Below are 15,182 nucleotides of genomic sequence, written 5' to 3'. Positions count from 1 at the left end.
CCAGCACACGGTGGCCCTTCTGCAGGGTGACCTGGGCATCGCAGATGTCAATGTAGACCTCGTGAAGGCGGAAAGCCTCAGTTCCACCTTCCTCCTTCTCATGCTTGGCACTGATCTTGAAGAAGGGCAAGGCCATGGCGGGGTGGCACACTTTCACCAGGACATGAGTGCAGGCATCCGGGATAGAATGGTTACTACCATCAAAGCTCACGTAGTGAGACTCCCCTGGGAGCTGACACACTCCCATACCTGGGAGGACAGAAAGACAGCTGGGCTATGACACTCCTCTGGCAGGTACAGGGTCCCTGGGAAACTAGTCCTGGGTTCTCCCTGCCTTCCAGAAAAGAGTCGAGACCCCAGGTCCGGCCGTGCACAGGGGCTCATGCCTGTAATCCCAGTGGTTTGGGAGGCCAAGGTGGGCTGGTTTGATACTAGCCTGACCAACATGGTAAAACCCCATCTCTACTAAAAAAAATACAAAAAAATTAGGGTATGGTGCCGTGTGCCTGTAATCTCAGCTACTTGGAAGGCTGAGGCAGAAGAATCGCTGGAACCAGGGAGACGAAGTTTGCAGTGAGCCAAGATTGCGCCACTGCACTCCAGCCTGGGCAACATAGACACTGCATCAAAACAAACAAACAAACAAACAAACAAAAACCCGGGGCCAGGGTTAGGAGGTGTGAGGTTTACGGGTGGAGGGGGGCATGATTCTTTGGAGGAAGGATTTTTTTTTTTTCTTTTTTGAGACATGGTCTCTGTCACCCAGGCTGGAATGCAGTGGCATGGTCATAGCTCACTGCAGCCTCAAACTCCTGGGCTCAAGCGGTCCTCCTACCTCAGCCTCCAGAGTATCTGGGACTACAGGCATGAAGTACCCTATTCAACTAATTAAAAAAAAATTTTTTTTAGAGACAGGGTCTTGTTCTGTTACCCAGGCTGGCATACAGTGGCAAGATCATAGTTCACTGCAGACCTGGGCTCAAGAGATCCTCCTACCTCAGCCTCCCAAGTAGCAGGGACTACAGGTGCAATGTCTTTAATTTTAAACTTTTTACCTTTTTTTTTTTTGTAGAGATGGGGTCTCACTATGTTGCGCAGGCTGGTCTTGAACTACTAGCCTCAAGTGATCCTCCCACTTCAGCTTTCCAAACCACTGGGATTACAGGCATGAGCCACCATGCCTGGCCTCCAGGAAAAGATATATTTATTTAGAGACGGAGTTTTGCTCTTGTCGCCCAGGCTGGAGTGCAATGGCACAATCTCTGCTCACCGCAACCTCTGGCTCCTGGGTTCAAGCAATTCTCCTGCCTCAGCCTCTCGAGTAGCTGGGCTTACAGGCTAATTTTTGTATTTTTAGTAGAGACAGGGTTTAGCCATGTTGGTCAGGCTGGTCTTGAACTCCTGGTCTCAAGTGATCTGCCCACCTTGGCCTTCAAAAGTGCTGAGATTACAAGTGTGAGCCACGGCGTCTGGCCCCAGGGAAGGATTTATAATATCCCATCTAAGTTGGTGGCCGCTACAGGAGAAGGATGGGTGAGCCCCAAGGTTCCCTTCTCGGCAATTGGAGGTCATCTTTCCCACCGGAAGCTCTTGGTTGCAGCAGAGTTACCAGCCGAAACCTGAACCCCAGTGCTACAGGCAGCAGGGAATCTGTTGGGGAGTTGGGAAAGTGGGCCTCAGGGCTGTGGGGTCCCCCCATCACCGTGGTCCTCCTACCTGAGGCCCGACAACGGAGCAGCCCATCCAGGGCCCAACACATCTGGTTGGGTTTGCAGGTGCTCTGGAAGCAGGTGATGTTGTTGTGGACGGAGCAGGTGCAGAGCCTGGTACAGGTGTTCTCTGTGTACCAGCGCTCCCCAACCTGTGGGCCACAGGGATCAGCAGAGCCAACAGAAAGTCGAAATCGGGAGATGGGTCAATGCCCTTTTGAAGCTGGCTACAGCATCTGTCCTTCCTCCTCACCCCCCAGCCTTGGCCAGCCTTGCCCCTCCCAGGTTCTGAGCCTTCCTCCTGCCTCTCCTGAGCTTGCCCTGACCCCAAACATGTGGGCCTGGAAAGGGTGGGGCCCCTGCTAGCTGGCCTCTCACCGGGTGGTAGGAGCCCGCTAGGTCAGTGCAGCCACATTGGCCAAGGGGCACGCAGGAGGTTCCACTCAAGATGTGGCCTTTCTGACATTCGCAGCTCTCAGCACAGGGCAGTGCTTTGGGGCAGTCCCTCGGGTCGTTTATGCTGCTGCAGGTGGCAGGGCAGGGGCTGCCGCAGGGGCTGTAGCTGCTGCCAGGTGGGCACCTCATAGCTAAAGAAAATGAGAGCATTAGGAAGAGTGGGGTGGCATGTCCAGCCCCCAAACCTTGGGGCATCAAAAGCTCCTAGTAGTGGCCAGGAGCAGTAGCTCGCACATGTAATCCCAGCACTTTGGGAGGCCGAGGCAGGTGGATCACCTGAGGTCAGGAGTTCGAGACCAGGCTGGCCAACATGGTGAAAACCCAACTCTACTAAAAATACAAAAATTAGCCAGGCGTGGTGGCGCACGCCTGTAGTCCCAGCTGCTTGGGTGGCTGAGGCACGAGACTCTCTTGAACCTGAGAGGCAGAGGTTGCAATGAGGCGAGGTCAGACCACTGCACTCCAGCCTGGGCGACAGTGAGACTCTCAAAAGCAAAACAAACAAACAAAAACAAACAGACATAAAATCTACCATTTTAACAATTTTTTTTTCTTTGAGACAGAGTCTCTCCCTGACGCCCAGGCTGGAGTGCAGTGGCATGATCTTGGCTCACTGCAAGCTCTGCCTCCCAGATTCACACCATTCCCCTGCCTCAGCCTCCCGAGTAGCTGGGACTACAGGCGCCCACCACCACGCCTGGCTAATTTTTTGTATTTTTAGTAGAGATGGGGTTTCACCGTGTTAGCCAGGATGGTCTCGATCTCCTAACCTCATGATCCACCCGCCTCGGCCTCCCAAAGTGATGGGATTACAGGCGTGAGCCACCGCGCCCGGCAACAATTTTTAAATGTACACTTCAACAGCACTAAGTACATTCACCTTGTTGTGCTGCCATTACCACCATCCATCGCCAAAACTTTTTGTTTTGTTTTGTTTTTCACTCTTGTTTTTTGTTTCACACTTGTTGTCCAGGCTGGAGTGCAGTGGTGCGATCTCGGCTCACTGAAACCTCCGCCTCCCAGGTTCAAGCAATTCTTCCATCTCAGCCTCTCCAGTAGCTGGGATTACAGGTGCTCACCACCACACCTGGCCAATTTTTGTATTTTTAATAGAGACAGGGTTTTGCCATGTTGACCAGGCTGGTCTCCAACTCCTGACCTCAGGTGATTCACCCATCTTGGCTTGAACACAGGAGGTAGAGGTTGCAGTGAGCCGAGATTGCACCACTGCACTCCAGCCTGGGCAACAGAGCGAGACTCTGTCTCAAAAAGAAAAAAAAAAGAATTTAGAGGAAGAAAGAGAGGGCAGAATTCTGGAGGGTGCCTATGGGCTGTGGGAACAGGTGGCCAGTCACTCACAGCAGAAGGTTCTGTTCCGCCAGGCAGGAGCCTGGCCAGCCTGGGCACACAGGGACGCGTAGGCATGCAGGGAGCAGCACAGGGCCGTGGTGTCGCCCTTGGTCCCACACTGGCCATGCACGCAACTGGCAAAGCTGGACTGGGGGGGCACCACCTGGTGACATTGAGAGAAGGGTCCTGCAGGAAGAGAGAAGGCAGGTGAGCCAGGGGAGGGGCCAGGAAGGAGCAGGGCCATGTGGCTTCCCTGGGGCTGATTCAACATCCACTTCAGTCGAAACCTGGATTTTCCCACCAGGCACAGTGGCTCACACCTGTAATCCCAGCACTTTGGGAGGCCGAGGGGGGCAGATCACTTGAGGTTAGGAGTTTGAGACTCACCTGACCAACATGGTGAAACCCAGTCTCTACTAAAAATACAAAAATTAGCAGAGCATGGTAGAGGGTGCCTGTAGTCCAGGCAACTCGAGAGGTTGAGGCAGGAGAATCTCTTGAACCCAGGAGGCGAAGGCAGCAGTGAGCTGAGATCACGCCATTGCACTCCAGCCTGGGCAACAGATCGAGACTCCAACTCAAAAAAAAAATACTGGATTTTCCAGCCTGAGCAACACGGTGAAACTCTTGTCTCTACAAAAATTAGCCCGGCATGGTGGTACACACCTGTAGCACCTGTAGTCCCAGCTACTCGGGAGGCTGAGGCAGGAGGATGAGCTATGATTGTGCCATTGCACTCCAACCTGGGTGACAGAGTAAGACCCTGTCTGAATAAAAACAAAACGAACGAACAAACAAAACCCAGATTGGTGTGGTGGCTCCCACCTGTAACCTCAGCACTTTAGGAGGGCAAAGTCGGAGAATCACTTGAGCCCAGGAGTTCAAGACCAGACTGGGCTGCATAGCAAGACCCCGTCTCCAGAAAATATTAAAAAATTAGGCCGGGCACAGTGGCTCACGCCTGTAATACCAGCACTTTGGGAGGCCGAGGCAGGCGGATCATTTGAGGTCAGGAGTTCAAGAGCAGTCTGGCCAACATGGTGAAATGCTCTCTCTACTAAAAATTAAAAAAACTAGCTGGGTGTGGTGGCACAGGCCTGTAATCCCAGCTACTTGGGAAGCTGAGGTAGGAAAATAGCTTCAACCTGGGAGGCAGAGGCTGCGGTGAGCAGAGATCACACCACTGCACTCCAGCCTGGGCGACAGAGCAAGACTCTGATTCAAAAAAATTAGCTTGGCATGGTGGTGCATGCCTGTGGTCCCAGCTACTCTGAAGGCTGAGGCAGGAGGATTACTTGAGCCCAGGAGTTCAAGCCTGCAGTGAGCTGTGATCGTGCCACTGCACTCCAGCCTGGGCAACAGAGTGAGACCTTGTCTCTAAAAAACAAGAAAAAAGAAAAAACAGCCAGGCGTGGTGGCTCATGCCTGTCATCCCAACTACTTGGGAGGCCGAAGGGGAGGATTCCTTGAGGTCCACAGTTCGAGAACAGCCTGGGCTACATAGTGAGACTCCCCCATCTCTATTAAAACTTTTTTTTTTTTTTTGAGGCCGAGTCTCGCTCTGTCGCCCAGGCTGGAGTGCAGTGGCGCAATCTCAGCTCACTGCAACCTCTGCCTCCCAGGTTCAAGCAATTGTTCTGCCTCAGCCTCCTGAGTAGCTGGGACTACAGGCGCGTGCTACCGTGCCTGGCTAATTTTTTTTTTTTTTTTTTTTTGAGACGGAGTCTCACTCTGTCGCCCAGGCTGGTGTGCAGTGGCGCGATCTCTGCTCACTACAAGCTCCACCTCCCAGGTTAAAGCAATTCTCCTGCCTCAGCCTCCTGAGTAGATGGGACTACAGGTGCGCACCACCACGCCCAGCTAATTTTTTGTATTTTTAGTAGAGATGGGGTTTCACCGTGTTAGCCAGGATGGTCTCGATCTCCTGACCTCATAATCCACCCCCCTCGGCCTCCCAAAGTGCTGAGATTACAGGCGTGAGCCACCGCGCCCGGCCGCCTGGCTAATTTTTTGTATTTTTAGTAGAGATGGGGTTTCACCATGCTAGCCAGGCTGGTCTCGAACTCCTTACCTCAGGATCTGCCCTCCTCGGCCTCCCAAAGTACTGGGATTACAGGCATGAGCCACTGCACTCAGCCTATTAAAACATTTTTAATAGAAAAAAAAAAAGAAATCCTGGATTTATGTACTGCCTGAGACACAAATACAGACCCATTGGTCATAGGTCCCAAGAAGGTGACTGCTGGCTGGCCCTGTGTTCCCATTTGCCTTCCTCGTGCTTTTCCATCTGTTTCTGGTCTTGTTGTTTCTCCCTCCCTGACTAGACTCCCTCCCTAGCCTCCTGTCCTTCAGAGAGGAAAAAGGGCCAGCAGGGACATGCCTTACCCTGAGGGTTTATTAAGATCGCACAGTTCTTGTTCCAGGCATCTGCCATGCTGTTCTCCTGGCAGCTGGAGGGCTTGCCACCCACAAGGAAACAGCTGAATGAGGAGAGAATAGAAACTGAGGGCTACAGGCTGGGCGCAGTGGCTCATGCCTATAATCCCAGCATTTTGGGAGAACAAGACAGGAGGATCGCTTGAGACTAGAAGTTCAAGACCAGCCTGGGCAACATAGTGAGATCCTATCTCTACACAAAATTTTTAAAAATTAGCCGGGCGTGGTGTCATGTGCCTATAGTCCCAGCTACTCAGGAGGCTGTGGTGGGAGGATGGCTTGAGCCCAGCAGTTGGAGGCTTCAGTGAGCTGTGATTGCACCACTGCACTCCAGCCTGGGCAACAGAGCAAGACCCTGTCTCAAGAAAAGAAAAGAAAAAAAGGAAAGGAAAAAGGAAAGGAAAGGAAGAAGGAAGGAAGGAAGAAAAGAGAAGAGAAGAGAAGAGAAAAGAAAAAAGAAAAGAAAAGAAAAGAAAAAAGACAAGACAAAACCTGAGGGCCTGAGGAACCATCTCCCAAACCGAAGCAAAAGTGGACAGGGGGCTGGGTGCAGTGGCTCACACCTGTAATCCCAGCACTTTGGGAGGCCAAGGAATGCAGATCACCTGAAGTCAGGAGTTTGAGACTAGCCTGGCCAACATGGAGAATTCCTGTCTCAGATAAAAATATAAAAATTAGCCAGGCGTGGTGGTGAGCGCCTGTAATCCCAGCTACTTGAGAGGCTGAGGCAGGAGAATCACTTGAACCTGGGAGGCAGAGGTTGCAGTGAGCTGAGATCACGCCACTGCACTCCAGCCTGGGTGACAGAGCATGACTCTGTCTCAAAAACAACAACAACAACAAAAAGTGGACAGGGAAAGAGAGAGGGATACAGGAGAAGAGGACAAAACGGTGCCCTCAAGTAGGAAGGCCAGGAGATGCAGCAGGAAGGAAAAAGGCTAGACCTCAGGGTGAACTTCCCAAGTGGGCCCTCCAAAGAGATCACTAAGCATGGGAGAAATCAGCAGGCGTGGGCATGGGAAGTCAGAACAACTTCTTACCAACTCCAATCTTGGAGAGTCTAAACAGGAGAGATTGCCAGTTTCCTGCTAGTAGGGAGGTACAGCACAGAGAGAGTGGGGACACACAGAGGACACTTCCAAGCTGCCCCTGAGGCCCTTCCCAGGCCCAGCCCCTCCTACCTGGCTCCCCTGACTCCCAGCTCACCCAGGTTCAGAGGATTCAGGTAACTTCCAGGCGGCCCCCAGCTGCACGGAGTCGCCTGCAGGCTTTCTGTCAGGGCGCAGGTTGTCATCCAAGCTGTTGTTGTTGTAGTTCCCTGGAGGAGGGAGTCGTTAAAACAGGCAACAAGGGGCCCCCAGCAGGCCAGGCTCCAGGGCCACCATCCTCTTGGCACCCTCACTCTTCACTCTACATAGCAAGGTTAACCCTGTCTGTCTCTTTTTCTTTTTCTTTTTTTTTTTGAGATGGAGTCTTGCTCTGTCACCCAGGCTGGAGTGCAGTGGCGCGATCTCAGCTCACTGCAATGTCCACCTCCCAGGTTCAAGCGATTCTCCCGCGTCAGCCTCCCGAGTAGCTGGGATTACAGGCGTGCACCACCATGCCTGGCTAATTTTTGTATTTTTAGTAGAGACAGGTTTTCACCATGTTGGCCAGGCTGGTCTCGAACCCTTGACCTCAAGTGATCCACCCACCTCGGGCTCTCAGAGTGCTGCATTTACAGGCATGAGCCACCATGCCTGGCCCTTTTCTGTCTCTTCATCTCCATCTTCCCTTAACTCCTACCTTCATGCCTAATGTCCTCAACCAATTAGTCAGTTGACAAATACTTAGAACACCTCACAGAGATGTTGGGGGAACTGGGACCAGGTCACACGCCTACTCATTGTCCCAGCTTTCCCTGCAGGTGCCCAGGAAACTCACCGCACAGCCCACAGAGCTGGCTGCCATAGGAGGAGGGGACTGTCACTTCTACCAAGTGGCTCCCATCGTAGCGAACTTGGAGCCCAAAGTTCGTGTAGAGGAGGACGAAGTTGCTGCTGAGCCTTATGGTCACCCGGCCTTGTGCAGGCCACACAGGTAGGGCCACCCGATGGCCATTCAGCTGCAGAGGCAGGGAGGACGTAGAAAGGAGAGTCAGGAAGGAACTCGGGATAAAGGCAAGGACGGGGGCTCACGCCTGCAAACCCAGCACTTTGGGAGGCCGAGGCGGGAGGATCGCTTGAGCCCAGGATCTCGAGATCAGCCTGGGCAACATGGAGAAACCCTGTCTCTACAAAAAGTAAAAAAAAAAATTAGCCGTGCGGGTGGTGCATGCCTGTAGTTCCAGCTACTTATGAGGCCGAGGTGGGAGGATCACTTGAGCCCAGGGGGTCAAGGCCACAATGAGCTATGATTGCACCACTGCACTCCAGCCTGGGTGATAGAACAAGATCTTGTCTCAAAAAAAAAAAAAAAAAAAAAAAGCAAAAAACTGGGAGCAGGAGGGGCTGGTGCTGTTGGGTATTTCACAGACGGAGGAGGGAGTCCAAGGAAGAGGGTCTGGGTCAGCTGCAGGTGCCTCCCAGGTGCTCTAAGGAGCCAGAGAGGTGGGCATGCAGACAAGGAGGGGCACAGGAGAGAAGCAAACAGGCTGGGTGTTCAGGGTCCAGGAGGCAGGAGGAAGACACCCACCATGACCTTACAGCCTCTGAGCAGTGAGATGCTGAAGTCAAAGACCGTCACGTGGACGGCTTTGATGTAGGAGACCTCCAGGTTCCCCCCGCGGTTCTCGTTGGTGGCGCTCACAACAAAATAGCTGCCTTGGGACCTGGACCAGCAAGGCCGGGTCAGGACATAGGTGCAGGTGCCCATGAAGTGGTGTAAGGCGCCATCGAAAGTCAGGTAGTGGGGGTCGCCCGAGGCCGTGCAGGTGGCGGCACCTGCGGAGGAGAAGATGGAGTTTACAGTCTCACTCCTCCACGCCCCGGAAGCTGTGACCCAGAGCTGCCATCCTGGAGAGTCCACATTGGCATGGTCCCCACGGCCCACCCACAGATGTGGTGTTTCCCTAGGAAGTGTGGTTGGCTTGGCTTGGAGCTGCCGAAGAGAAACACTGATGTCCCCAACCTCACCCTCTGGGTCCTTGAAAATGCTGCCCCTCCCAGGCCCTGGTGGAGACTCAGCTGTCTGGGGAAGCTGCTTTGGGCAGGACCCATCACCTTGCCTGGTGTTGCCTGGTGTTGCCTGGGCAGTCCCCAGCTCACCTTCCACCCTGACGGCTCAGCTTGGGCATGGCAGCCATAGATACCATCCTGTTGGCCACAGAACTCCTGGGCCCTACACCTCCAGGGCTGGCAGCGAATTCTGTTGTTGCTTTCACAGACGCACAGCTCTTTGCAGCCTGGCTTGTACCACCGCTCCCCTACCTGGGGAAGACAGCAGGGAAGAAAGAGAAAGTGGTTTTTTGCTTTGTTTTGTTTTCTTCCCAGATCTGACACCAGAGCCCACCAGAACTGTTCAGATCACTGGCTTAATAGTGGGGAGACATCCTCTCTTCCTGCAGCTCCAAGATCTGCCGCAAAAGCTTGGCATCCATTCATTTTTTCAGTCACTCCATCATTTCTGGGTCTATTCATCATTTCAACCAAAATTGATCTATCCAAGGCCAGGTGTGGCAGCTCACGTCTGTGATTCCAGCACTTTGGGAGGCCAAGGCGGGTGGATCTCTTGAGGTCAGGAGTTTGAGACCAGCCTGGCCAACATGGCGAAACCCCATCTCTACTAAAAATACAAAAATTAGCCTGGCGTGGTAGTGCACGCCTGTAATCCCAGCTACTTGGGAGGCTTAGGCGGGAGAATCACTTGAACCTGGGAGGCGGAGGTTGCAGTGAGCTGAGACCGTGCCACTGCACTCCAGCCCGGACAACAGATCAAGACTCTGTCTCAAAAAAAAAAAAAAAACCAACAACAACAACAACAAAAAACAAAAAACAAGGGCCAGGCATGGTGGCTCATGCCTGTAATCCCAGCACTTTGGGAGGCCCAGGTGGGCAGATCACGAGGTCAAGAGATCAAGACCATCCTGGCCAACATGGTGAAACCGCCCCCTACCCCGTCTCTACTAAAAATACAAGAATTAGCTGGCGTGGTGGTGCACGCCTGTAGTCCCAGCTACTCGGTAGGCTGAGGCAGGAGAATCACTTGAACCCAGGAGGTAGAAGTTGCAGTGAGCCGAGATCGCGCCACTGCACTCCAGCCTGGCGACAGAGCAAAACTCCGTCTCAAAAATAAAACAAAACAAAACAAGAAACGAAAAGAAAAGAAAGAGCTTGCAGGGGGTGTGAGAGCAGGGAGCAGGCCCTTTCTAGCTGCAGGGCTGAGAGGTCCACGCAGCCACTCACCTTGAAGTAGCTGCCTGCAGGGTGGAGGCACCCACACTGGGAGTGAGGTATGCACTCGAGGCCACTGAGGACGAAGCCCGGATTGCATTCACAGGCCTCCATGCACCAGTCTGAGCAGAACATGCCAGAGAATCCTGAATGGCAGGTGTCAGGGCATGGCTTCGCACACAGGGAGTACTTGCTGTTGGGCGGGCAGGCCATTGCTGGTGGAGGGAGAAGCTTGGGTGAGAAGGAGACAAACAAGCCATGGGGCCGGGTGGGAAACAGGAAGGACACGTTCGGAAGGGTCCCAGCTCTAGGCTTCTGGCCAATCTCGAGAAGAGAGAGTGACTGTGAGAAGCTTCCCCAAGGAGACTGCTGGGTCCCTGGGGCTGCAGGGCCAGCACTAAGGCGCCTGCCCTGAGAGCCTTAGATAGACCTATGGCGGGAGCAGACCGACCCACCGCTGGCAGCGCTCCTGTGTGGACATGCCCCAGGTGAGCTGTTGGCCCGCAGGGGACCGGGGCCATCTGTGAGGTCTGAGTCAGGGGATAGACCTGCCCTAAAGCAGCTTCCCCAAAGAGCTGGGCCACACCAGGAGCTGGGAGGCAGCCACGTTGCCTCCTCTGCCTAGGGCCTGTACCGTGTGCCTGCGTGGGATGACTTGGGCTGCACAGAAACACTTTTTTTTTTTTAAAAAAAGACAGAGTTTCACTCTCGCTGCCCAGGCTGGAGTGCAGTGGCGCAATCTGTGCTTACTGCAACCTCCACCTCCCGGGTTCAAGCGATTCTCCTGCCTCAGCCTCCCAAGTAGCTGGGATTACAGGCGCCCGTTGCCACACACAGCTAATTTTTGTATTTTTATTTATTTATTTATTTATTTATTTATTTATTATTTTTATTATTTTTTTCAGATGGAGTCTCACTCTGTCACCCAGGCTGGAGTGCAGTGGTGCAATCTCGGCTCACTACAACCTCTGCCTCCCAGGTTCAAGCAATTCTCCTGCCTCAGCCTCCGAGTAGCTGGGATTACAGGCACCCGTTGCCACACACAGCTAATTTTTGTATATTTATTTATTTATTTATTTATTTATTATTTTTATTATTTTTTGAGATGGAGTCTCACTCTGTCACCCAGGCTGGAGTGCAGTAGTGCAATCTCGGCTCACTGCAACCTTCACCTCCCAGGTTCAAGCGATTCTCCTGCCTCAGCCTCCAGAGTAGCTGGGACTACAGGCATATGCCACCATGCCTGGCTAATTTTGGTATGTTTAGTAGAGACGGGGTTTCAGTGTGTTGGCCAGGCTGGTCCCGAACTCCTGATCTCGTGATCCACCCGCCTCGGCCTCCCAAAGTGCTGGAATTACAGGTGTGAGCCACCGTGCCCGGCCTCTCCCCTGAGTTTGGCACAACTCATGGCAGAAGTGGGGTTCCCTCCAGGGCTTCACGGCGTGGCCTGCGTCCTGGCAGGTGGTGGTCATGGTGGACATGTGTGTGCACAGCAGGTGCTGCAGCCCCTGGAATCTGCACATATCAAGCATGCAGCTGTCGAAGAAGGAAGTGGCCTTCACGTGCAGCAGGCATGTCCTGAGGGAAAAGACCAAGTCAGGGGGAATGGGGTGGACGGGGGTAGAGCCTTGGAGGAGCCCAGGTGCCAAGCACCGCCCCTGTGCGACCCTGCCTGCCCTCCTTCATACTCAAATGGGCCATGAGTGTTGACCAGCCGTCCACAGAACCCTGGCCCCGACATGCTGCTCTGCAGAGATGAATCACAAGACGGGGGATTCACCACCTGGTACTTCTGACACCTGCAAGAGACCCACCCCAAATGCCCTAAAGACAAAGGCTCACTTCCAGCTCAGCCCTAATCCAGCAGGCAGCAAGGCTGGCAGGCCGGGACTGGCAAACCAGCCTGTCAGCTGGGAAACCCCTCCCAGAGGATGTTTGAACACTGAGCCCCGGCCAGGCACTCTGGGAGGCCAAAGCAGGGAGAATCACTTGAGCCCAGGAGTTCCAGGCCAGCCTGGGTAACACAGTGAGATCCCATCTCTTTAAAAATAAATATGAAATTAGCTGGGTTTGGTGGTGCACGTCCATAGCCCCAGCTACTCAGGAGGCCGAGGTGAGAGAATCAGTTGAGCCCAGGAGTTGGAGGCTGCAGTGAGCTGTGATTGAACCACTGCACTCCAGCCTGGGCGACAGAGCAAGGCCCTGTCTCTAAAAACAAACAAACAAACAAACAAAAAAGAATATTGAGCAACTGAAAGAACAACTTGAAGTCTCCAGGGTAGAGAGGAGAAAGGGGCAATGCCAGTCATTTTTTAAAGGGAGGGCACAGGCTGGGTGTGGTGGTGATGCCTGTAATCCCGGCATTTTGGGAGGCCAGGGCAGGTGAATCACCTGAGGTCAGGAGTTCGAAACCAGCCTGGCCAATGTGATGAAACCCCGTCTCTACTAAAAATACAAAAATCAGACAGGTGTGGTGGCATGTGCCTATAATCTCAGCTACTTGGGAGACTGAGGCGTGAGAATCACTTAAGCCCAGGAGGCAGAGGTTTCAGTGGGCTGAGATTGCACAACAACTACACTCTAGCCTGGGTGACAGAGCAAGACTCCATCTCAAAAAAAAAAAAAAAAAAGTTGGGGAGGGCCAGCAGCCTGGTCAACATAGTGAGACCCCCCATCTCTACCAAAAAATTTTGTTAAAGTTAGCTGGGCATGGTATAGTCCAAGCTATTTGAGAGGCAGAGAAGGGAGGATTGCTTGAGCCCAGGAGTTTGAGGCTGCAGTAAGCCATGATCGTGCCATTGCACTCCAGCTTGGAAGACAGAGGGAGATCCCATCTCAAAAAAAAAAGGGGGGGTTGGGGGAAGGCTGGGCGTGGTGGCGTGGTGGCTCATGCCTGTAATCCCAGCACTTTGAGAGGCCAAGGTAGGCGGATCACTTGAGGCCGGGAGTTTGAGACCAGCCTGGCCAACAGGGTGAAACCTCATCTCTACAAAAATACTAAAATTAGCCAGGCATGGTGGCGGGCGCCTGTAAGCCCAGCTACTCGGGAGGCTGAGGCAGGAGAATTGCTTGAGCCTGGGAGGCGGAGGTTGCAGTGAGCTGAGATGGCACCACTGCACTCCAGCCTGAGCAACAGAAGGAGACTCCATCTCAAAAAAAAAAAAAAAAAAAATGAGAGTTCCAGGAAGGGGACAGAACCCTCCCCGGACCCTGGTGGGAGGGCTCCTTGCTCACTCCTGGTCCTCGTCCTGGTCCGTCTGCCAGCTGTTCCCTAGCTCCTCCTTGTCTCCTGCTGGGCTGCCGTCCGACTTCAGGTGGTCGTTGTCACTGTTGCCATCATAGTTCCCACACAAACCACAGAGTTTGCCAGAGTAGGTGCTGGGGGAACAGGAGAGGAGCGGGCATTAATGGAGAGAAGAAGCCTCGGTCCTCAAGGGGCAGTGGCAGAGAAGGCAAGGAGCTGGGGTCCCAAAACAGAGGGCGTGGGGAGGATGAAGAGGTGTGGAATGGACAAGAGGACCCCATGGCCCTCCCCCAAGCCTCCTTCCCCTCTGTTCATTGTTCAGCCACAGCAAACCCCTTGCTGGCCCTAAAACACTCTCACCTTATTTATTTATTTATTTTTATTTTATTATCCTTTTTTTCAGATGAAGTCTCTCTCTGTCACCCAGGCTGGAGTGCAGTGGCGCAATCTCGGCTCACTGCAACCTCTGCCTCCCGGGTTCTAGCCATTCTCCTGCCTCAGCCTTCTGAGTAGCTGGAATTACAGGCACACACCACCACGCCCAGCCAATTTTTTTGTATTTTTAGTAGAGATGGGGTTTCACCATGTTGGCCAGGCTGGTCTCGAGCTCCTGACCTCAGATAATCTGCCTGCCTTGGCCTCCCAAAGTGCTGGGATTACAGGTGTCAGCCACCGTGCCTGGCCAAATTATTTATTTATTCATTTATTTATTTATTTATTTATTTATTTATTTATTTATTTTAGAGATAGGGTCACCCTCTGTGGCTTAGGCTGGAGCACAGTGGTGCAATCTCAGCTCACTGCAGCTTCCAACTCCTGGGCTCAACCGATTCTCCCACCTCAGCCTCCTGAGTAGCTGAGACTACAGGCAAGTACCACCACGATAAGCTAATTTTTTTTAAGAGACAGGATCTCACTATGTTGTCCAGGCTGGTCTGGAACTCCTGGGCTCAAGTGATCCTCTTGCTTCGGCCTCCCGGTGTGCTGAGATTATAGGTGCAGGCCACCATGCCTGGCTAATATTTAAATTTTTTTGTGGAGATAGGGTCTCACTATGTTGCCCAGGCTGGTCTGGAACTCCTGGCCCCAAGGGATTCTCCCGCCTCAGCCTCCCAAAGTGCAGGGCTACAGGCGGGAACTCCTGCACCTGGCCTCTATAAAGTATTTTTATAAAGTCTTTCTTTCGCCGGGCACAGTGGCTCACCCCTGTAACCCCAAGACTTTGGGAGGCCGAGGCAGGAGGATCACCTGAGGTCAGGAGTTTGAGACAAGCCTGGCCAACATGGTGAAATCTTGTCTCTACTAAAAATACAAAAATTATCCGGGCGTGGTGGTGCACGCCTGTAATCCCAGCTACTTGGGAGGCTGAAGCAGGAGAATTGCTTGAACCTGGGAGGCAGAGTTTGCAGTGAGCCGAGATAGCACCACTGCACTCCAGCCTAGGGAACAGAGCGAGAGATCCTGTCTCAAAAAAAAAAAAAAAAAAGAAGAAGAAGAAGAAGAAGAATCTTTCTTTCCCTTGTTTCGTCCATCTGGGGAGCCACTCTTCCTTCGAGAATGGGACCAGGTGACTGTCCTTCTGAAAGCCTCCAGAACTCACTAGTGCTCCTCCTAGCA

The 15,182-nt window shown here is 53.0% G+C and overlaps 1 protein-coding gene across 1 annotated transcript in view; it reads right to left on the bottom strand.

Annotated features, from left to right (window-relative positions):
* Window positions 1–15,182, bottom strand: part of ZAN (zonadhesin) — a 62,560-nt gene that overhangs the window by 22,542 nt on the left and 24,836 nt on the right. Inside the window, exons 19-31 of the mRNA XM_055292631.1 lie at window positions 13,556–13,699; window positions 12,010–12,120; window positions 11,730–11,899; window positions 10,334–10,536; window positions 9,219–9,358; window positions 8,625–8,874; window positions 7,875–8,055; window positions 7,158–7,269; window positions 5,901–5,995; window positions 3,525–3,701; window positions 2,088–2,296; window positions 1,717–1,861; window positions 2–249 (exon numbers count right to left, since the gene is read on the bottom strand). Of these exons, the coding sequence (XP_055148606.1) occupies window positions 2–249; window positions 1,717–1,861; window positions 2,088–2,296; window positions 3,525–3,701; window positions 5,901–5,995; window positions 7,158–7,269; window positions 7,875–8,055; window positions 8,625–8,874; window positions 9,219–9,358; window positions 10,334–10,536; window positions 11,730–11,899; window positions 12,010–12,120; window positions 13,556–13,699 (2,185 nt within the window). The remainder of the gene's footprint in view (window position 1; window positions 250–1,716; window positions 1,862–2,087; window positions 2,297–3,524; window positions 3,702–5,900; window positions 5,996–7,157; window positions 7,270–7,874; window positions 8,056–8,624; window positions 8,875–9,218; window positions 9,359–10,333; window positions 10,537–11,729; window positions 11,900–12,009; window positions 12,121–13,555; window positions 13,700–15,182) is intronic.

This window comes from Symphalangus syndactylus, chromosome 9 (genome assembly GCF_028878055.3).
Source record: "Symphalangus syndactylus isolate Jambi chromosome 9, NHGRI_mSymSyn1-v2.1_pri, whole genome shotgun sequence".
In the NCBI taxonomy this organism is placed as follows: domain Eukaryota; kingdom Metazoa; phylum Chordata; class Mammalia; order Primates; family Hylobatidae; genus Symphalangus; species Symphalangus syndactylus.
The sequence above is the reverse complement of the archived record's forward strand: the minus strand, read 5'-3'. Positions and strand labels throughout refer to the sequence as shown.